The 22,607-nt window shown below is 49.1% G+C and overlaps 2 protein-coding genes across 11 annotated transcripts in view; one reads left to right on the top strand and one right to left on the bottom strand.

Moving 5' to 3' along the window:
• Positions 1 to 220: 220 nt before the first annotated feature.
• On the bottom strand, positions 221 to 8,981 carry NCDN (neurochondrin). Of its 6 annotated transcripts, none has more exons than XM_042951245.1 (8): positions 8,185 to 8,370; positions 7,511 to 7,651; positions 5,444 to 6,412; positions 4,404 to 4,645; positions 3,602 to 3,826; positions 3,073 to 3,215; positions 1,314 to 1,754; positions 221 to 286 (listed from the first exon to the last, which is right to left on the bottom strand). In XM_042951245.1, the coding sequence occupies exons 1-7, from the start codon at positions 8,353 to 8,355 to the stop codon at positions 1,318 to 1,320; spliced, it is 2,328 nt and encodes a 775-aa protein (XP_042807179.1). In that variant the 5' UTR covers positions 8,356 to 8,370; the 3' UTR covers positions 221 to 286; positions 1,314 to 1,317. The 6 variants fall into 6 exon arrangements, with proteins under 6 accessions (XP_042807179.1, XP_042807180.1, XP_042807183.1 ...); XM_042951246.1 differs by lacking the exons at positions 221 to 286; positions 8,185 to 8,370 and adding exons at positions 8,534 to 8,601; positions 8,874 to 8,981 and having other exon boundaries at positions 1,091 to 1,754; XM_042951249.1 differs by lacking the exons at positions 221 to 286; positions 8,185 to 8,370 and adding an exon at positions 8,874 to 8,981 and having other exon boundaries at positions 1,091 to 1,754.
• Positions 8,975 to 22,607, top strand: part of KIAA0319L (KIAA0319 like) — a 94,903-nt gene continuing 81,270 nt past the window's right edge. Inside the window, exons 1-2 of one of the 5 annotated variants that reach the window (XM_042951239.1) lie at positions 9,117 to 9,204; positions 12,221 to 12,390. In XM_042951239.1, coding sequence (XP_042807173.1) covers positions 12,249 to 12,390 — 142 coding nt within the window. In that variant the 5' untranslated portion in view covers positions 9,117 to 9,204; positions 12,221 to 12,248. Of the gene's footprint in view, positions 9,205 to 9,360; positions 9,547 to 12,220; positions 12,391 to 22,607 lie in introns of those variants that run through there. The other 4 variants (XM_042951240.1, XM_042951238.1, XM_042951241.1 and 1 more) reach the window with 4 other exon arrangements.

Raw genomic sequence — 22,607 nt, 5'->3', positions numbered from 1 at the left:
CTGACACCTTACTAGCGCATCACCTTGAGCAAACCACCTACCCGTGCCTAGGTTTCTTCACCTGTAAAATCGGAATAATGCCTGTGTCACAGGGTTCTCTGGCAGGCTAAATAACACTTGAAACGTGCTTGGCAGGGTGTGTGTTCAGCAAATGGTAGTTGTGAGCTCCTCGAGTTTGGAAGGGAGAAGGTGCAGGACAGACCACACAGGAACCATCTTGTCACCAATGAACATTTATTGAGTGTCCGCATGTGCACAGCTTTGAACTTGGCGATCACAGAACGCGCTGGGGGAAGGAAGGGGGAAATGGAAGTAAGGGATCAGGTTGTGTGTGGGGGGGTCCCCCGGGATCATAAGAAAAGTAGTCCCTGCTGGAGTCGCCAGTCGCGTCTCTCTGCAGAGAGGGATCCTAAGCAGGGGTGGGGATTAAAGCCAGGCACCACGATGGTGATGGGGTGCAATCACTAGGGAAACATGCGGATTCTGGAGAAGTGTCCCTCCTGTTCCTGGCTCCAGTCAAGCCAGATGGCACTAGGAGGACAGGGATCAGATGCTCAGGTGTCCAAGCAGGGATAAGGACAGGCAAAATAAATAACCCCCCAACCCCCATCGTCACTCTGCTGCAACATGACACAAAAGCTTAGAGGCCAGGGCCTAAGGACTCCTGGGTCCCCTCAAGGAAGCTCAGGTGGAAGGAGGTTTCCCCACCCACACACCAGGCCTGTCTGCCCCAGGTCTCCCTGGAAGGATGAGGCAGTTCAGACCCTGGGTCACTGAAGTTGATAGGAAGAACTGCGATGTCAATGGCCTGAGTCTGCTCTCTGCCAAGGGGCTAAGGGCAAGGGCCAAATGGCCAATTGGAAGGACGTGGACTGGGAGGCTAGAGGGGGCACCACAGCCTAGGGGAGCCCACGCCCTGGCCGGCAGGGCACATGGGCTGAGGCAGCCAGCTCCTGCCAGCCCTATCCCATCCTGGAGCCTCCCTCCCGTGGGGGAGTCTGACACAGGGCACAATGACACCTAGTGCCCCCCTCCCTGGGGGCTGCTCCAACATTCCCCGGCCTGGCAGCGATAGCTATGTTGATTTTTCAAGCCAATCCCTGCCCCCATGGGGGCCCGGGGGGCGGGACGCAGTTCCTTACACTTGAGGGATGGGCACTGTGCCCTTGCCCTCGGAAAAGCCAGAAAGCTGGGATGTCGTGTGTGTGTGTGGGGGGAGTCTAGGGAGGGGGGTCCAGTTTGGGAGCTTCAGGGAAGATGCCTCCTCCCTCCTTCCCTCGCTGCACGCCCCTGGGTCTGTCCCCAGTGGACACCTGCTCAGGGCTCTGACAGGCACTGCTCCAGGGCAGCCATGCGGTAGTGGCTGGCTGTCTCCTCACCCGCCTGTAGCCTCATGGCCTCCCGGCACAGCCGGTTGGCCCGTGCCAGCTCCACCAGGACGCCCTGATAGGCGGCGACCATCTCAGGCTTGACAGAGTTGGGGCTGACGCTGCCCAGCAGCTGGAGCAGCTCCTGTGGCCAGCGGGAGCGCAGGGCGGCTGGGGCCAGCCAGGGCAGCAGGGGCACACAGCCTGTGAAGGCCTGCATACCCAGGAACCAGAGCTCCTGCAGGTCGGCCCAGACGCCCTCGTAGTCGGGGGACAGGGCCAGCACTGCCTGGTCTGAGCCAGGTGTGGCCCGCGCCACATGGGACTGTGATAGGAAGAGGATGGCAGCTGCGAAGAAACCTCGGGACGCTGGTGTTCCCTGAAGAGCTGGAAGGCAAGCAGGGAGTGGGCGCGTGAACTTGGGGGGCCAGCTGCTTTCCCAGACCCTCACTTTACCCTCCTGTGCGGACACACTCTGGGAGCCGAAGCAGAGCCTAGGACCAGCCTGCCTGGGCTCAAACCCTACCTTCAACTTCACTTGAAGTTGGGTGACCTTGGGTAATCCACTTTTCTGGGTCTCGTTTCCTTACTTGTAAAACGGGGCCAATAGTGCTAATCTTAGAAATCGGTTGTGAGAATTAAATGTGATAATCTTGGTACACTCAACCTCATGGTCAGCCCTTTTTGCAGTGGGACGGGAGCAGGATGGGAGCCGCTGCCGGGCCTAGAGACCTACAGACGAAGGCGGTCTCAACAATTTGATTCTTGGGCCAGAAGGGGGCGCCAGAGTGGGGGCAGGGGGACCAGGAGCTGGTGATGGGGCTCGGCTTACCTGCCAGACAGGGGCTCACCCCTGTACTGCGGACCCTCTCAGGGAGGCTGTTACTCCAGCCTGGTGGCATCTGTGGGTTAACAGCACTGGGGCTCTACTCAGGCTGAGGTGATGCAGCCTGGGACTGAGGGAGCATGGGGTTAGAGCGCAAGGGTGGTTCCTGGATCACTAGGTCATGCTCCCTTCCCATTGCCGGAGGACCCTACTGGGATCCCTGCACAGGGAACACATAGGCAGCTGAGGGTACAGGCTCATTACACACTGTTCCCGGGCATCTGCTCAGCTCCTCCAACCTGACAGATGGGGCACAGGGAACAGGCGGGGACAGAGGGACCCAAGCAGACACCCACGGCCAAAGTGGAAGACACAGAGGGCTGGCAGGGGCTGGAGGGGACGTCCCTCCTCCTTCACACAGCCAGAGTGAGGCAGGGTTGCGGAGAAGGTATGTGCAGAGGGGGCACCAAAGCACTGAAGCCTGTCACGAGGGAGGTGAGGTGTTAAGCAGAGAAAAACCTCAATGGGGAGGAAGAAGGTTCCTGACTCAAGCCCTGGGTGGGGGCGGCTCCACCTTGAAAACACTGGATTCAGACTCGGGCTGCTGGGAATTTCAGGTGCCTATGCCTGTGCCTCTGAGCAGGCCTGTACTTACACCCACCAGACCTTGCCTTAAAAGTCTTCAGAAGGAAAAGAATGCTATCATTTGGGGAAGAAGGGTGGGGTAGGGTGGGGGATGGAGACACACTTCACAGATTTCCTCTTAGTTGGAAAATTCTATAAAACCATTTCCTGAAAATGGGGACTTATGCCCAGAATATAACAGGTCCACCCAGATCTTTTGTCTGTATCCATTAGGACTGGGTCCCCGGAGCTTACCTGGAGAGGTACTGAGGAGCCGGGCCATGAGAAGACCCAGGGTGGCCACATTGGCAGCCAGAAGCAGCCTCCCTTGCTGCTGCACTAGTGAGGGCAGCGACGTCATCAGGGTGTTCATAAGAGATGTGAAGCAGGCATCTCGCCTGGGAGAGAGGGTGGGGGGTGGAGATGGGAGAAGGGGTTATTTGAGCTAGACCAAGGCCTGGGAAAACCTGGGATTCTGGGCTCCCAGCTTCACCAGGCAGGGTTTCGCAAGAAATGAGACAGCAGGGTTAAGAGTTAACTTTGGGCCCATTCGTGGCATCTGGGGAACAGAGACTGGGTTATAGCTGGAGCAGGCAGACAGGCCCAGAGGAGTTCTAGACATGCCAAAACCTCATGTGGGGTGGCTCTGTCTATTCTGAGAGCCTGTCACTCTAACACTAGCAGGAACCCATGGGCACAGGGAAGCAAAGTAGGAGACTGAGATCTGAGGCAAGTCTGAGCAGCCCCCACCCCTTGCTTCCTCCAACCTCCTTCCCGGCCTCACTTGATCAGCCCTGGTGCGGTGACCACAAGGTTGAGGAAGATATGACAGCAGGTCTGCAGGCCGATCTCCACACTGTCAGGCAGCACTGAGGTGTCATGGCCTGGGGATGTGAGTTCCCACTGCTGCAAGAAATACTTGCACAGAAGTGAGGGGGCTCCCTCCTTGATCAGGATCTCCCGGGGCCCATCTTCAACGGTCAGGTGGCACCAGCCGGGCAGAAGGAGCCTGGGGGGTGGAAGGAACAGGTGTGTAAGGGGTGGGGAGAGATGAAGGCACAAGGATTCCCTTTCTTGGGGCATCCCACCTAAGAGAAATGAAAGCAGGGGGAAAGGACACATCCTTCCTTGTAGGTCCCACAGGAAAAGCACATGCTTTGGTGCTGCACAGGCCTAGGCTTGAACTTGGGCTCTGCCACATGGTGTATGTGCGGGCAAGTTACTTTAACCCTGAGTCTCAGTTTGCTCATCCTGAAGATGTGGATGAGACTTATGTCATAGATTTGCTGTGTGAACTAAATGAGACTGTTTTGGTAAAGGGTAGAACAAAGTGCTTGGTGTGTCGTAGATGCTCAATAAGCATGAGTTCTCTCTTTACAGAGAAATCTGGGGTTGGCAAAGAAGACTTGGCTGACCAGGAGTCCTGTGTGAACAAGCCCCCCAAAACAAACAGAAATAATCCTAAAGGAAATCTCATGCCCCAATCAGGAAGCCCAGCACAGACCAGTTTGGGGGTGAGGAAGTGTCCCTCTGTTATGCTTTTCTTTAGAACAGTCTGGCTGGACAGACTCTAACTACAAACTCACCGGAGAGCATCCCCTGGCCAGGTGGGCCCTGGGGTGGTGGGGGAGATGGCCAGGGTGGCCACCTGCTGGGAGAGGTCATTCGCCTCCTCGGCCTCCTCGTAGAGGGTCTTGGCATAGCGCACAAGGAAGGGCAGCAGCTGGCAGACCTCCTTGCGCAGGGATGAGGTCTCCTCGGCCAGCCAGGCCCCCAGGATCCGCACCGAAGCAAACACAAAGGGCTCCTTCTGCTTCTCTGGCCCCACCTGTTGCCATGGGACCCCTGTGAGATGGAGTAGGACCAGAGACCCTCCCCGGCCGGGACAGCATGCCAGCCAGCCTAGGAATAACACAACTAGAAGGGAATTCTGGCCTGTGACCCCTTCAAAGGCAGGCCCTGTGTACCCAGCACCTAACACATGGGAAGGATGCGCTCAACAGGGGCCTGGCACAGAGCAGGCCCTCAGGGCATGTCTGCCGAGCGAATTGGACTTTGGACAACATGTCCCCACACTCACTGCATCCCCTTTCCCCCCACCTCTGAAGTATCACAAGGCTCGAAGGAAACTCACAGGTCCAAAGCTAACTAAACACTCCCTCTACGGCAGCTCTGACCTGGGAGGAGTTAGCTGAATCTCTCCAGAGGCCAGAAACCAGGCAGCCCCGCTCCTTTGCCCAGCTCCGTGCCAAGTTTGTATGTGCAGGTGTATGGAACAATGCAAGAGGCTGAGCAGAACAGACTGCTTCGATTTGGAGTGTGTGTGTACTGGGGGGAGGGTTGTGAGTGGGAAGTCACTGTGTTGTGTGCGTGTGTGTGTGTGTGTGTGTGTGTGTACTGTGATGTGAGTGCACATATGGTGTGTGGTATGGTGCTTGTGTGGAGGCTCAGGGAGGGAGGGAGAGGGAGGCTCGGCCACTCTACTCCCGGGAGTGCTGCAGGATCAGCCCTCAGAGTGGGCATCTTGCGCTCTTCCTATTACACTAAGGTGCAATTCACTTCCCCCTTTGCCTGGCCTTCTGGCTCTCCCCACACCAGACTCCCTCCGTGGGCCGCTATACCTCACCTGCTGCAGATAGTGGATGACAGCCCCGATGGCCTCCTTCATGATGCTCACGAGCTGCACCTTCTGTGGCTCCTTGAGCAGTGACTGCTCACAGCGGGTGCATTCCTGGATCCCCAACTCCATGAGGGCGTAGCAGGCGGTCACCACATCCTCTTTTACTTCTGTGCCTGTCTCCTCCAGTGCCAGCCGTACCTCCACACATGCCAGATTCACCAGCAGGGCCAGGAACTTGCTCCCGGAGCTGCCCGCTGGGATCCAGTCGGAGCCGCAGGCGTGCGCCAGGCGGGCTGCCAGCTTTAGTGCAGGGTTGCGCTGCCAGGAGCTCAGCTTGCTGCCCAGGATGCGTGCCAGCCCGGCCTGCAGATCCCGGAGGCATTCAGAGGGCACGGTTGTCGGGGGCAGAAAGAGGGGCAGCAGCTGGCAGAGCTCAAACTTGCTGGCATCCTCAGCTTTCTGGAAATCTTCACTGAGGCCCCGCAACACGGCCAGGAGGTCGGGCTCCGCCTCCTTCCAGCACTGGGTCTCAGCAGCAGCCAGCAGCCCCACTAGGAGTGCCAGGGCCTGGTCAAAGCCATAGCCATGCCCCAGGTATGCCTGACACAGGGCAGACACGGTGCCACCAGCAATGAGGTGCCGGGGGCCACGGGGTGTGCCTGCCACAGCTGTCAGGCACTGGTAGGTGTCGTCAATCATGGAACGGCGAGCAGCATCATCCGGGTCCCCCCGGGCAGTGAGGAAGGTGCTAAGGATGGGGATCTTGTTCAGGACCTGGGGATGGGAGGCCAGTTCAGGGTCACTGCAGAAGCAGGCCAGCAGGGCCACACCCAGGGCTCGGAGAACATGGTCGGGGCAGCCATCTGGTGCCTCCTTGGTGGTCAGGAGACGATTGGGGAAGGTGAAGCCTACGGCATCGAAGATCCGCCGCCGAGTTTTGGCATCGATGTCACCTGCTTTGACTGCCTTGGTCACCTAAGGGGGGGGGGGGGTATGTGCTATCAGCAGGATGAAAGGAAGACTGCCCCCTGCACCCTTGGGCGGTGACCATTACCAGGATGTGGTTATGGAAGGTGATTCTCTCTGGGGTCAGGAAGCCTCCAGAGGTCATTTTGTCCAGCTCCTTCCCTCCCCACCCCGGGGAGACAGATGGTTGTGACCTCTGGGATCCCTCATTTATGATTACGTATACAGAAGGGAGGTCCAATCCTCAACTACTCGTTCTGCCATTTCATCACTCAGTCATTCGGGAAGTTCTTTCTGATGTCTAATCTAGAAGCTGGCAACCTGATTTGGGCTTAGAGCTCAGTTTAAAATCCCCCAAGGATTTAGGGTCTCGCCCTAATTGCTCTCACCCCCCTCCCCAGAGAAGCCTCTGATCCATTCCCGCCACCTTCTCAGGGGAAATGGCTCCTGTGTCTTGCCACTCTGCCTGTCAAAACATTTCCCCTTACATTTCACCTCAACACCTCCTCTGCTGCAGTGTGAGCCCTTGACTCTGGAGCCTTCTCCCTGTTGCCATGGCAAACAAGCAGAGACTGTACTCCCTCCTCCCTTCACCCCCCACACATCAACCCCCCCTTCCCAGCACTGCAGCTCTTGCTCTGCTGGCCCCAGCCCGGTTCTTCCAACAGGGCTAAGCCCCAAACCAGCTCCTTCACCCTCAACCTACCTACTGCCATCCTGGCCATCCCCTGGGACCCCTTCCCAGTTACTTCTAGTTCTGCTACTCTCTCCACCCCCAGAGCAATCATCCCCAGCCCTCAAGTACTCTGCACTAGTTACTACCTGCTGCTGTCACCCTATGAGTCAGCTCCCATCTGCTTCGGGACGCCCCAAAGAGCAGACCCAGGCAGCCTCCTCCAAGGCTTCTAAGGCCCTACGCCTTATTCACCCCCATTCTCCCCTTTGCTCCCACACTTAGGGGAGCAATGAAGAGTGCAAAGGCAGGCATCTTGGTGCCTCCGGGAATGCCAGGACCACCTATATATCCTCCGGGACTTTTTGACCCCATTCCTAGGGGACCCAACCACCCAGCCCTTCCCACCTCCCAATTTTCAGTCAGGTCCTTACTAGCAGCAGGGCTGCAAACTGCTCACTGTCATTCTTGGCCTCACGGAGGGCTCCCAGGTAGCGCTCCAGGGTGGGGTTTCGGCTCTCTGCCTGGTTCAGAGCTGGCTCACAATCCGAGGCCATGATGCCCGCCTTGCCCAACTGTGAACACAAGAGGGACTGAGCATCCCTCTGCAGAGGAGGGGTGGGGGTGGGAGTGGAGGATGGAGGGAGGGATTAGCACAGAGGGAGGGGAGGATCAGGAGGGATGGGTTCCTCAAGACTGACCTCCCTTGTGGGGAGCCCCTTAAAGGTGCTGGACCCTCAAGTCCTTAGGAATGAAGAAGGGACCCTGGCCAAGGTCACCTCCGGAAAGCGGGAAAGAAGGACCATGCATCCCGCTGCTCAGCTGGACAGCTCTCCTTACCAATCTCCCAGGAGTGGGAGGGGGGCTGGCCCCACTGCTCAGCTGCCCCCTGGCACCAGAGGCCTGGTTTTATCTCCTTCCACCCAAGCACACCAGGAGGGAGTGGTGAGGACAGACAGGAAGGAATGGAGACATACATGGGTGAAGTTCGATTATCCGGACTCAGGCTGATATGAGGGAAAAGGGCATCCTAGGTTTCCTTTCCCCTCCCTTCTCCAGAACAGGCAGGAGACAAGCTTCAGCACAAGTGAGGATGCAGGGTACTGACCAGGGAAGGCTTGGAGGCCCCTTTGCGGACCCCACCCCTCCAGCCAGGGCTCTCAAACGCCCCCGCAGGCTCCTTGCCTCCTCTCCTTTCCCTCCCTCGGGCAGAAGCTGCAGCAGCAGCAGCAGCAGCAGCAGCAGCAGCAGCAGCAGCAGCAGAATTAACCCTTTGCATTCCCTCTCCTCGCCCTCCCCGCTCGCTACCAGTCAGTGGATGCCGGCAGGGGCTGGAGAAGCAAGAAGGGGTCCGGGGTAGCTCCCAGGACAACGGAGAATCCAAAAGCCGGATAATCGAAGCGGGGCTGCTGAGATGGGGAGATGAGAAGGGGAAGAGGGTTCCTGGCGGTCACCACCTGTCCCGCCGCAGCCAGGTCACAACACGACATTGATGAAGTCACGACAGGGCGGCGATGAGATCACACTTCACGATGGCGCGGTGATGTCACGGAGAGATCACGGCAAAATCACGACATGGACAGCCCCCAAAGATGACAGGGCAAATTAAAAAAAAATATATAGCTATATATTGAAAAGGGCTGTGACAAAATGGAGTCTCGACAGGGCACGATGATGTCGCGATATGGCGCGATGGAGTCGCGATAGGGTCCCCGGGGTGTGTCGGCATCGATCAGCGCCGGCTCGGCGAGGCCCTGGTTGGGATGCAGGGGAGGGCCTGAAGGGGGCTGAGCTCACCAGGCTGCGGCCCCGAGCGGCGAAATCTTCTCCGAGCGCGATGCTCCTGGAGCCTGGGGCCGCTGCTCACGCCGCTTTGCCCACTCCCGGCTCCAGGCGGCTGCAGCTCCACCCCCACCCCCGCAGAGCTCTCGGCCAATCCGCGGCGGCTTCACTCCGGGCTCTGGCCAATGGCACACCTGGGCGCTAAGCCGTAGGGGGTGCCACCGTTGCCGCCATCTTGCTTATGGGTATTGCCCGAGTCTGGGGCCTGGGGCTCGCGCAGGGCAAGCGAAGGAGCAGACTGCGGAGAGCAGGAGGCGACAGCCTGGCGGCCCAGGCTCCTTCGCTCGTGCGTAGTTCTGTCCCTCAGCACTGCCTCACCTCCCCCTCTGGCTCGCGGCTGGAATTGAGCTTCCGGGGGTGGGGGTGGGGGCAGGAGGGCTGGTTAGCAAGAAGAGTGTGTTTCCGGGTTGAGCCCAGGGAGGTGGGAGGAGGCGGCGTTTCCGGCCGCTGTCGCTGTCCTGGGAGGCTGAGGCGAGAGGGAGCTGTCCGGGTGGGGAGCCCACACTACCTTCTTCTTTTTCCTCCTCCTCCGGGTGAGGGGAGCGAAGGTTGGGGCCCCGACCCCATGGACCGGGAGGAGGCGGAGGCCGCCGAGAGCCGGGGCCCCGCTGTGTGGCCCTGAGCCCCGGTAGGTGGCCGGGGGCGGCTGGCTGCCAGGCCGAGGACCTCGAGCTCAGGGGAGGGGCAAGCGGGACGGGCTATTTCTGAGGGTGCGCTGGCCGGGTGTTGGGACCCGGAGGTGGCGCTCCTGGCCCGGCTAGGGCAGCCAGCTGCTTCTGGCTCTGTAGGTGCGGGGCTCGAGTCCCAGACCCTGCTTCTTTCAGGCCCACGCCTGGTCATGCAGCATCCTCCATCCCCTGACAGACCGGGCTCGGGGCGCTGCTATCCTTCTTCCCTCGACTTCTGCAGCCTCGTCTTTAGCTGCTGTCTCTGGTGTTCGGTCTCCCCACCAAGATAGAAAGTTGATGCAGAACAAGGGGGGCGGGGTTGAGCACGACGTGTAAATTATCATGCGAAACCTGCCTTATTCCGGACTTTAGAAAATTATTCCCCACAGAGGGGTTCTGTGGTGTCTGCGGTGGGCACAAAGGTGAAATGAAGGAAGTCAAAAGAACACCTCAGGCGGTTCCAAAAACGCTTTTCCTTCTCTCACCTCCTGATGCTTGTGCCCAACCGACAATAGATGCAGTTAGTGAACAGCATTAGCTGAGTCTCCTTGTGCTTTCTTCTGTGATTAACAGACTGGGAGCTAAGAACAAATTGGAAAGACGACCTCCCAGAACAATCTGTTCATTTTTCCAGCTATTTGGAAAACAATGCCTGCAAATATAAGCAAAGTTATTCATGGCAGTCTGTTCTGTAACTTTCCCAAATATCTGAGATTTTTTTTTTAAAGAGCTTTATTCTTGATTACTCATACCAGCTGAATAGGCTGTTTCAGACTTGCTCTGTCGTTGTTCAAACATATCTTATCGCTGTGTACATAAATGGAGTTCCACGTATGTAGCTGACAGACTGAACTATGATACATCCCCCATCAACCTGAAGGATTAAGTAAACATTACCCCCTTCTCTGTCTGAACAGCTGCTGCAACAGAGAGTGCTTTTATTTCGGGTGTACTTGTAACGCCCTAAATGCCAAAACTATTGCAAGCTTTTCTAGATTTTCATTTGTCAAGTATTGTGGGGGTGTGTGTTCTCTCTCTGGGTTTTTACCCTTTGATTCTGTAACAAACCATTTGGATCTTGGTGATTGTGTTGTTCTTGCCTCTGGTCAGCAAGGCTTTGACTGGACCCTAGCAGTGATCTGCACCCTTAGGCAGTTGTAGATTTCAGAGGCTTGGCTGGTTGGGAGTTCATTTGAAAAGAGCTCTGCCTCTTATGCATGGTTTGTAAGACATTGCACTTCTGATCAGCTTGCTAATCCAATGGTGTTTGTTACTCCCATTTTCAAAACCTATTCATTTCTTTTATGCTTCTGTCGCCCACCTGTCACGCTATTGATGACAGGTGTTGAGTCACTTTGAATTTAAAATCCTTTTGTGGTAGGCAGAAATGTGTTGGGTGAGATCCATACACACACACACGTACACGTGCACACTCACTGTTCCATCTTGAGAGGCTAGAGAAGTTGCTGGATATACTTTCTAACTTGGGCTCCATTTTACAATCTCTTGAACATGTCACTGGCCCGCACATCTTTCAGCCCCCTGCTCCCTAACATACAACTTCAAAACTGCTAGAAATCAGAATGGATGGAAGTGAATGAGGAAGAAGTACTTCAGTTGCTTAAGGCTCAGAGAAAGCCTTTTCTTGGGTGGGCCGTGCCTCAGTTTTGCAGCTGTGTGTGTGCATGTGTCTGTTTCCTGGTATTAGTCAATATTGACTTCATGTGATGCCCGTCTCCCTGTATGCTGGCTGGGGGTGGAGGGCGGAGTCTACCATTTGCCACATGTGGGTGACAGGTGCACATTTAGGACAGAAGAATTTGAATTGCTTCCTCAGAACTCAACCAACCCTCATGATATTGCCAAGATTTATATAATAATTTATACAATGTAGGGAAGTTGTATAAGAGAAGAAACAGATGAAAATCATTTTTTCTCTGGAAGGGACCTAAATTATCCAGCTCCTAGATTCTAGAGTAGCCAGCACGATGCCTAGCACATAATAGGAACTGTGTAAATATTTGAGTGTCTATATGAATTCAAGTCAGGAATTGCAGATGATTCTAGGGATCAGGGACGTGACATTGAAGTGTAATTTGGATAGATTTTTAAGGTCATAGTGGTGGGGCAGTAATAAACTGGAGAGTGCATGTACTTCCTAAAGATAGTCACAGTATTATTTATTTATTTTTTTAAAGCACAGCTAGACAAAACTCTCAGCTTAGTTTGCCTCTGACAGTCGAAACTCTTCATAAATAAGAAGGTGTGTTTGGTCAAAGTCACAAAGCTGTTACTTGCAGAATTGGAACTGAAGCTCAGATCTTTTTTTTCTTCAGGCAAGCGCTCTTTCCATTCTTCCACATAGATGATTTACTGTTAGCTTAGAAAATAATAGAACATAAAATGTTTCAGTTTTACAGTGGATTCATTTCATACCCCTTGCTATGTTTTTATCCTGATAATTATAGGCTTTGTCAAAGCTCAGGTTTAAAATTTACAGGCAGGTATGAGCAGTGAAAGATAAACTTGAAATTTCTCTTCCCTCTAGGCTGTCACATTCTCTAGAATTCTACATTTCCAGGAATCAATTATTAATTACTTGGCATATAATTTCTTCCCTTTCTATCTTTATAGTGAACGGGTTCCGTCTGTCTGGAAGGCCATGGAGAAGAGGCTGGGAGTCAAGCCAAACCCTGCTTCCTGGATTTTATCAGGATTTTGTTGGCAGCTATCTGTGAAATGGTTGAGAAGCCTATACCTGTTTTTTACTTGCTTCTGCTTCAGTGCTCTGTGGTTGTCAACAGGTACCATTTTCTTTATAGATTTAAACTGTATGAGTCTTTCAGTTCATATTAAAGACTAGGAGGAGGTAGAAAAGCAATCTTCTAATTGAGAGAAACGGTCATCCTTTTGGTGGACACTTAGTTTGTTGGGTTTATTTGTTTTGGAACCACAATTAAAATTGGATTCTTTCTCATAAGAGGGAATTGGCATGATAATTTTAAGATTTGGTGAAGATGTCATGAAAAGAAAAACATTTGAGGGATGCCCGGATGGCTTAGTCAGTTAAACATCTGACTCTTGATCTCAGCTCAGGTCTTGATCAGAGAGGCATGGGTTCTGGCCCCGAGTTGGGCTCCACCCTGGGCATGAAGCCTACTTAAAAAAGAAATAAAAATATTTGGAAGTTGGGAAGACCTGGGTCCTGGTTCTGGATGTTTCTACGTAATAACTGTAAAACCTTGAGCAAGTTACCTATTGTCTGTAAAGAAGGATAAGATTTCACCTTGTAGCTTGATAGGAGTGATACCATAATTAAAGTGTGTAGTACAGCACTGTGAACATAGATGCTTCATAAAGATACTTTGCTTCTTTTTCTTTTCTAAAGGAATCTTCACTTACAGGGACAATGTGTTCCTTGCTTTTTCTGTAGAAAAGGGTTATGCTGATAGATTTCATAAAGTATGCTTTCTTCCTAGAGATTATCTCACCAGGCTGGAACCTCTTGCCAGGAAAAAGTGCGAAGGTTACATTTCAAGGGATACTGTTTCTTGAAATCATTTTTTCTTTTAGTTCTTTTGTTGACATTGTCCTTTTCAGAGTATGGAATGTGAGAGAACAGCCATCTCGGAGAGACTTTGGAGTATGCTGCCATTCTGGGCAGTGACCAAAAAGCCTTGTGTTATAGAGACCACTGTCTGGGATAAGGAATCAGCCTTTTGCTCCTATAATTCCAAAGATTTCTGTTGTTTTCCTAAAGGAGTTGGTGGTCATGATCTAGAGAATCAAGTAATTACTGTATTTAGCAATTTCAGTGACATCAGCTTTAGAGTTTTTGTTGTTCTGCAGTGGTGGTTGATGATTGCATAATTAGAGCAGTGGAAATTGCAGTTGACAGAAAGCTGACCTAAATGTTTTTTTACCCAGATGATGCTTTGCTGGGACAGCTAACTATTTCAGGCCAACATTTTATGTAAGATCATTTGAGTTAAATAAGTAAGTGATTTAGCACCATCAGGGTAGGAAAATTGCATTTTTTTGAAGAGCACCTACCACATACCAGACCCTTGGTTATAAACATTGCATATCTTATCTCACTTAATCCCTATGATAATCCTAAAACAGATAGTTTTAGTCTCATTTTATACATAAGGAAATTGAGGCCCAGAGAGGTGGAATGACTCGCCTAGGGTCATACAGCAAGAAGTCACGACAGAGCCAGGAGTTAAACTCTGGTTTGTTCACTCAATAGCCTGTGCTCCTATTCTTCTGTTACTCTCTGTCTTCCAACCACAGATAGTCTTCCGGAGGACCAAAAATAGTTTTTTTATCCTGAACCATGATGAGCAGCTTGTTATTTGAGGGATTCCATGTACAGGGGGGAAGAAGCATTTCTACTTCTGTTTCTGTATTTCCAATCTAGCACTTGGTTAAACAGAGTACTGTGGGCTACTGTGCTAGTCTTTAGTATCCCCTCAGCTTGCTGCTTAAAAACAACAACAGTGAGCAGATTGAGTATAGAGGTGTAAAGGTGGTATTGTTAGGAGTGGTTCTGGTGCAGATTAGATTTTACTAGTTTTATTTTAGAAAAGTTTGGAGCTTTTACTGTGGAAGAACCAAGAACCATGTGTGTTCAAACTGAGGTCACGTGCAGGTAACACATGACAGATTTGTTATATATTTTAACTTACCAGAGCTTTTTCACATCAATATTTTATTTTATTTATTTAAGTTTATTTATTTATTTAGAGAGAGAGAACATGTGCACGAGCAGGGGAGGGGCAGAGAGAGAGGAAGAGAGAGAGAATCCTAAGCAGGCTCTGCACTGATCGCGGAGCCTGATGCAGGGCTCAAACTTGTGAATGCTGAGATCATGACCTGAGCCGAAACCAAGGCACTTAACCAACTGAGCCATTTGGATGCCCCACACATCAATGTTTTAAAAAACATAATATATTTTTTAATACTTTTCTAAATGTTTTATTTATTTTTGAGAGAGAGAGAGAGAGAGAAAGAGTGAGAATAAGCAGGGGAGGGGCAGAGAGAGAGGGAGACATAGAATCTGAAGGAGGCTCCAGGCTCTGAGCTGTCAGCACAGAGCCCAATGTGGGGCTCAAACTTGTGAACCACGAGGTCATGACCTAAGGTGAAGTTGGATGCTTAACTGACTGAGCCACCCAGGTGCCCCAAAAAAACATAATATCTTAATAGGAAAAATGAATAAATGATGTACCCAGAGGATAGAAAAGAGACAGTACCATAAATAAGAAAGTAAAATGATTTATTAGCATTTTTAAAAATGTACTTTCTTGTTAGTAACCAGAGAACTGCGGATTAGATTTTTTTTTAACTGAGTAATCTTTACTCCCAATGTGGGGCTTGAACTCACAACTCCAAGATCAAGAGTTGCACGCTCCACCGACCGAGCCAGCCATGTACCCCCAAAGAACAGATTAAAGTGAGATATCTTTTTTTAGCCTATCATACTGATGAAGATCAAAGTAAAAATATTTAGTGCTCCCGAAGGGTGATGTGGTTGCCCTCATGCTATCCTGGGAAATTTGAACAGAGAACTTTTTGGCATAAATATCAAGATCCTTAAAAAGTTCATATCTTTTGACCTGGTAATTCCCCTTGTGGGAGTTTATCTCAAGGATATATTTAGATGGTTGTGAATGAGGACATTCATCAACACTCGTTTATTGTATGTTGTAAAGCATTGCTACAACCTGCCCAACAGTAGGAGTGTGATGAAATTACAGCATGTCCACATGTGGCATATTATCCAGCTTCAGAGTTCACAGTTCAGGAGAGTAAGTACATGGGAAATGCTCCTCATGTTAAGTAATAAGAGCAGGATAAGGGCACCTGGGTGGCTCAGTGGGCTGAGCATCTGACTTTGGCTCAGGTCATGATCTCACAGTTTGTGAGTTTGAGCCCCGCATCAGGCTCCGTGCTGACAGCTCAGAGCCTGGAGCCTGCTTCGGATTCTGTGTCTCCCTCTCTGTCTGCTCTTCCCCTGCTCATGCTCTGTCTCTCCTTCAAAAATAAATAAAAACATTAAAAAAAGAATTAAAAAAAAAAGAGGAGGATATACAACTGCATGTCCACTATGGTGCCAATTTTGTGCAAAGAGAAAAGTACTTTTATGTAATAGGAAGCTTGAAACAAGGTACATAATTGTGTGTGTATGTATGTGTATATAATATATATATATATATGATATATGTATATATTTAAAGTTTATTTATTTGGGAGAGCGAGATCACATGCTTGCAAATGGGAAAGGAGCAGAGAGAATCCCAAGCAGGTTCTGCACTGTCATCGCAGAGCCCAACATGGGGCTTGATCTCATGGTTCCTGAGATCATGACCTGAGCAGAGATCAAGAGTTAGATGCTTAACCAACTGAGCCACCCAGGCATCCCCTGTTTGTATATTTTTTGAGCAGTGGAATTATTATCTCTGTACAATTTCTGCGTTTTCCATCTTTTTTTCAGTGTACATGTATTACCTTTTTTTTAATAAGGGTAAAAAAACCTACCTGACAAAGCAACAACAAAATAATAGCAGCGAAAACCTGCTGTTGGTAGCCTGAGTCAGTATTTATCTACTAGTGAGTTGTTCAGTTTTTATCTGAGCCCTTAAGTGTTCCCTCAAAAAATACATTCTTGATTCTTTGCTGTTGTCATTTAGCTTATGGATTATATGTTTATTTATTTTTGAGAGAGAGAGAGAGAGAGAGAGAGAGAGAGAGGGAGGGAGGGAGGTGGGGGGAGCAGAGAGAGAGGGAGACACAGAATTCGAATCAGGCTTCAGGCTCCGAGCTGTCAGCACAGCCAGGTACCCCTGGATTATATGGATTAATCCTGAAAAACTGACCAAAATAAGGCAGGTCTCCCGTTATCCCCCTTCCTGTTTACCACTTGGCAGTTTACTCCATCTCTAGCAGCACCCCAGGTACCTGCTGACTTATGTAGGTTTCTTTTTTATTTCAGTTTCTGGGTTCAGTGCTGAAGCCCACTGCTAGAAAGTAGTGATTATAGTTTGTCTGATAAAAGATACTCTGTGTTTTCCTTGTAGGCCATTGAATCACTATTTCTCTGTTTAGTGTCATTGTTAAATGGCTTAAAAATAGCATTTGGGGGGGCGCCTGGCTGACTCAATTGGTGGAGCATATGACTCTTAATCTCAGGGTTGTAGGTTTGAGCCCCATGTTGGGTATAGAGATTACTTAAAAAGAAGTAAAATCCTTTAAAAAATACCATTTTGCACCTGGGGACTGTCAGTATCGGGAGACAAAAATGAGGTGATTCCAAGAATTTGGAAATTCCTGCAATAGATGTCAGCTTCTTAAGGGCAGAAGTTTTGCCTGTTTTACTTCTACTAGGTATTCCTAGCAGGTGCTGAGTGCTTGGTATATAGTAGGTGCACCATAAAAATATCTGTTGACTGAATAAGTTAATAAATTAGAAATAAGGGAATCGTCCTTTGAGAATTAAACTTTAAAATTAACATAATCTATCGCTTGAGAGTTAAAACTTAAAATTAGCACAATCAGATCAGAGGTATGTGAGGGCACTTTAAGGAGACACAATGCCTTTGAGAGAAATGAGATCTGATTAAAATATTCACAAATATATTAACATATCTAAAGAAAGCATATGTACATCTGAAGAGCTATGCCTGTGTGTGTATGTGTGTGTGTGGTGAGAGGGCCTGAACCAGCATTGGAAACCTAAACTATGGAGTCACCAAGGCTCATGTAGGCCTAAAGCTAACAGTTGGCTGTGAAAACTTCTACTGACATTCCCCCGCTTCTGAGAAGTAGATCACCCAATTAGTAAGTATTAGTTAATAAATAAGAGAAAGCATTCAATTCAGAACTGTTTGTTTTTTTTTTTTATTTTTTAACGTTTATTTATTATTGAGAGACAGAGACAGAGTGTGAGCAGGGGAGGGGCTGAGAGAGGGAGACACAGAATCTGAAGCAGGTTCCAGGCTCTGAGCTGTCAGCATAGAGCCTGACGCGGGGCTTGAACTCACAAACTGTGAGATCATGACCTGAGCCGAAGTCGGACACTTAACCGACTGAGCCACCCAGGCGCCCCTCATAACTGGTTTTTGAGAACTTACTGGCAGTTTGGTCCTAGGCTAGGAACAAGGGTGATAAAGATGAGTACAACACAGTTCCTGCCCTGGAAGAACTCCCAGTTTGATGAGGGAGTAGCCATATGAATACCGTGCCGTGGTAAGTGAAAAGGTACAGGGGTGCAGTGCTGTTCTTTGTTCCCCTTCCAGCCCGTTCACTGAACTTTCTAATTATCCTTCCCTCACTCCCTTGTCAGCTTGTTTATTCAGTGTTTTGTTCTTCAGGGTTCTTTTTCTACCCTTTCTTATCTAACTCTTGTGTGTGCCCCCTGGGTAGCCTCATTTTTTCCCATAACTGTTAAGACGTGTGCCGTCTACTCCCAAATCCATAGCTGTTCATTCACTCCTTTCCAGAGCACATACCCACCTGCATGTCATACGTTTCCAACTGGATGGCTCACAGCTGCCTCCGACTTAATGTATCAAGACCAAACCCATGGTCCTTTGTCCTTCTTCCTCCTGTGTTCCCTATAACAGTGAAAAGACCACCTCCTCTTGCGTTCTGAGGTAGAAATCCCTGAGTCATTCCACACTCTTTTCTTTCCTCCACATTCACGTCACTGTAGAGTCCTGTCTCGTGCAGAGTGCCGTTAGTCTTCTCACTGAGGTTGTCTGATTCAGGTAAACATAAGCTCCTTTCTGATATATTCTGAGACCTCCAGTTTGAACTTACTCTTTAATGTTCTTGTAGTGTCTTACAGCTCTCTGTTATTATATCATGCTGTACTGTGTGTGTTAGGCTTTGTGAGGAGAGATTCAGAGTGGGTCTTGCTCTAGAGTGTGGTCCTTAGTCCTGAGGTGAGGTCTTTCTGGTGTGTGCTCGTCTGTGGTGTTAATGTGACTTCTTCGCTCTGGCAGAGCCAAATTCCAAAGTGCTCCTGTTCTTACCCCCAGCGCTGCTTGACCTCTAGTGATTCTGTTCCCCTCTCTTCCCTGTAGCATCTGCTATCTCATAAACCTCGAGTCTTGCCCTGTGCCTTTACATTCCAGCTCTCAGCCTGGCAGGAGACCCTCCCTAAGGACTTCTGGGGCTCCCTCTTTTCACAGCTCCTTCCTCTCCAGTGTCTCACCACTCAGATTTTAGCCAAATTCATATCTCTGCTTGCTGGGCTCAGCAAGCCCCCTGTGTTCTGTTTGGGTTCCAGCTTTTGGTGCTGTGGTTGGGAAGTTGGCCCTGGAGACCTGGGCAGTGGTAGGGCTCACTTCAAGTTTCCTCTCTTCTGCAATCTCTCTCGGGGATTGCAGCCTTGTACTGGCTGTTATCTCCTGACTAAGAACAGTTGTTTTGTATATTCTGTCCAGTTTTATAGTTATTTATTGTAGATGGTGAGTCTGGTACCAGGTATGCCAGGCAGTAACCTGTGTTCTAAGTAAGTAACCTAAGTAATCATAGCAGATGTGGCTGGGAGCAGATGGCTACTATGGTTACTCACTTATGTGTCTGCTTCAAGAAACTGTCTTAATGACAGTTACACACCAAGAATCTAGCACATAGTAGGTAGCAATAACAGTTTGTTGGATTAACCTAAAAATAATGCTGGAAATGACACCACGTTGGAATATACATGTTGAGGAGAATCGTTCTTTTCTACCCTATTTTTCATTCTTGGCTCATTAAGTGGGCCCTTCACTTCCCAGGAGAGAACAATATTTGGAAGGTGATTTTAGCTCTTTTTTCTGCCTTTTTTCTGGCTCTCTATCTGAATGGATGAGTGACTTTTTTGCTGATTGGTGAGGTTGAAAAAGACTCCTATTGTATGGAATGGCCTGTCTTCAGGATTTGCATACGTTCTGCCGTGCTCTAACTGGTCTGCCCATTCCAGGATAGCCTGCCTGTGTCCAACTGGGTAAGTTTAATTAAGTACAGGAAAGTATTAGAAAGCCAGTATGTGGTTGTACATCTAAGCTATGTTCCCCAGTCACCTTATCGCTTATTATAAAGATGATATTTTGATCTCCATTTACCTCTAACTGCCATATTTGTTTAGTTAAAAAAAATTTTTTTAAGTAGTCTCTACACCCAACGTAGGGCTTAAACTCACAACCCTGAAATCAAAGTCACATGCTCTACTGACTGAGGCAGCCAGGCACCCCTGCCATATTTATTTTTTAATTCATCCCAAACTCTGGGTGGGACCCTCAACCTCCCGTAGAGACTACAGTTGGGACAAAGGCAGCTTCTGGCTTAGCAAGACGTCTTTTCCCCATTTGTTGCTATTTTCTTTTTGTTCTCATAACTACCTGCATTTGCCCCTGACAGACAGAGGCACCTGCACTCACTTTCCTCCTTTGCCCCTATTGTTTGATTGTACTTTGAGGGCTGTAGCCCCTGTTGTACCAGACAGACCAAGTGGTATCTTTTTCTTTTAAGAGAGTAATATATCTTGATCATTCATTGGTCTTATCCTTAGGAGAAAAGCATTTTCAGGAGACTTTTTAAAGGGCATTATATCCCTGCTCTTCTTGTATCTGCTGGGCATCTAATTTAAGGTGGATGACTAATGGAATAAATCTCATAGTGATGAGCCTTCAGCAAGAACTTTCTCCTGCCAAACTGTCCTATATTCTTAACTACATTGCAGTACAGGAAGGTGATAAATTATTAATCCTACATCTGTCTCCTCAGATTGTAGGATAATGACTTGAGTATATGGCAGCTGGGGGAAGGTAGAGTTTTCTGGCTGTTAACACAAATCATGCGAGCTTTTTGATTCTAAAGTTCAGCTGGCATTGAGCAGGTCTTTGGGATCTTGTTATATCACAATTTAATTGACCTAAGTAAGACCAACCAAAATCCTCTAAAATTAGCCTCTCTCCCAATGAAATGAAGCAATTGTGTTTTGCTTAAACACTCTTCAATAAAAGATGATCATCTTAAGTCTTGCTCTGTATCTTGGAGCATAATTTTGGTGGGTTCTTTTTGCCCTTCAGAAACAATGCAAACACAAATGTGCTTCCTAACTTGTGTGACAAAGTGAAGAGGGATAAGACAATGGTATAACTGGGCAGTAAATCCAATATGATTTAAAAGCTGTCTGAAATGGACTTGCCTTAGGAATTCTTCAAGGGAGGAAATAATACAGTGGAGGAATTTATAAAAACAAAATAACAATTGCAGGGCCAAAGTAAGCCTTTTGGCTTATTTTGGAGATTGCATAAAAATCTTACTAATTGAAACAGCTTTCAGTTCAAGTCATTGTTGGAACCAGGAGGAACATGATTAAGAACTGTGTGTGTGGTTAGTGTTTGGACATTTATTCTCAGATGAGTTGTACTGAAAAGTTTGGGCCAAAATGCATAGCTCTTGGTTTGAGGGACTGCCTTTTGAACTTCCTTTCCGATCCTTCATCTAAGAGCTTCCTTAAGAAAAGTCAGTCTATGTGGTTAAGTCCCTTTAACCACTTTTGATTTCAGGCAATAATGAGTAAGTTTTAGAAGCTGCAAGAATTGGTCTTGATACCTACCTATTCATCGACCCAGCAAGAGACAGGAGGAGGCAGAGTAGCAAGAGGTTGGAACATGGACTCGGGAGTCAGACAGGCCTGGCTCTGAGTCCTGGTTCTCTTACATACTGGGTGGTATTACTGAAACCCACATTTCATCAGGTTTTTTTATCTTCAAAGTGAGAATGACAGTGCCTCTCATAGGATTGTTGTAAGGATTAAGTAAAATGTTTATGCAAAGTATTTAGCCTACTCCCAGGTACATAAGTGACAGTTCAGCAACTGTTAACAGTAGTCATTGTAACATGATAACATAATATCCTGTTTGGCTAAACTCTTGTCTAACTGCAAGATGACGCAGTGGGCATTAGGTTTGAAGTCTCTCCTAGCTTCTTAAACCTCCACCCAGTGGGATCTCAGTTCCCACGTTTTTAGAAGTAGAATGCAGGCAGGCAGCTGGTCTTTCTGCATTGTCGGGAAAAGGAGACCTCCATTCACATGGCTTTATAGGCCTGAGGTTGGTGGAAGCCGTGGTAGGATGAGCTACATTGTGTGTTTTCCATGATTATAAAATTCCACTAAGGAGCATGACTGACTACTTGTTTCCTCTTTCAGCCAAGGATACTTTTCCTCTGGAAGAGGACTCTGTTCTGCTATCATGACACCACCTGACCCTGAGCCCTGGTTCACTTTCCCCAAAACTGTTGATGTGCCCATGCTTGGCAAGGCCGTGTGATAGGCCAGGTTATTGCATTGACTGTGGCTGGTTCAATAGCACTTTTGGATTTTGTGTCAGAAGTAGCTTGCCAGAGTTAGTCCCTTTCTTCAAAACGTTTTTTTGGGGTACCTACAATCCTGGGCATTAGAGATACAGTGGTGAGTCAGAGAGAGATGGTCTCTGCCCTCATGGAGTGTGCAGTATGTTGATTCCTTTGCCATTCTTAAGGAACAGAAAATCTCTTTGAAAGGATGATGTTACTGGCATCAAGATTCCCTTCAGAGAGGCTGAGGCCTCCCTAGGGTCCCAGGGTAATTCAATGACAGTGGAGACCCAGTTCTTCTTGCAAAATCCTAGAAATGTAGGAGACTAGGTGATTTGATGTCTGGTCTCAGTAGAGTAACCTTCTGCTCATAATTGTGTGGGTGAAGCCCCTGTCTACAATATGTTTCCATCTTTCCTTTCAATCCAGCTGGCTTGCTCCACCATTAATAACCCATGGCCCCAGATAAGCGGTGAAGGTGGTTATCTGGAGATTTGGGGACAGTGTGACAGCTGCAGCCTTTGCCCCTAACTTGGAAGCGTTTGTCCTCTGGTGACTTCATAAGTATTACGTATACCCAACCAGTGAGCTCTGGAAACTCTTTTCTGCATCAGTGTGCTCCTGCCTTTTCGGCATCAGGTTGGTTACTCAGGCCCTCTGGTGAACA

The sequence above is a fragment of the Panthera leo genome, chromosome C1, assembly GCF_018350215.1.
Source record: "Panthera leo isolate Ple1 chromosome C1, P.leo_Ple1_pat1.1, whole genome shotgun sequence".
Classification (NCBI taxonomy): Eukaryota; Metazoa; Chordata; class Mammalia; order Carnivora; family Felidae; genus Panthera; species Panthera leo.
This window is presented reverse-complemented; position numbering and strand designations above follow the sequence as displayed.

What these genes read in the sequence shown, in the direction of transcription:
- NCDN (XM_042951245.1), bottom strand. Translation starts at nt 8,355, where the DNA reads ATGCAAAGGGTTAATTCTGCTGCTGCTGCTGCTGCTGCTGCTGCTGCT. An exon ending in GGGCCTCCAAGCCTTCCCTG is followed by an intron (nt 7,652 to 8,184) that starts GTCAGTACCCTG and finishes TTGTGTTCACAG; the next exon opens with TTGGGCAAGGCGGGCATCAT. An exon ending in TCATCCACTATCTGCAGCAG is followed by an intron (nt 4,646 to 5,443) that starts GTGAGGTATAGC and finishes CCATGGCAACAG; the next exon opens with GTGGGGCCAGAGAAGCAGAA.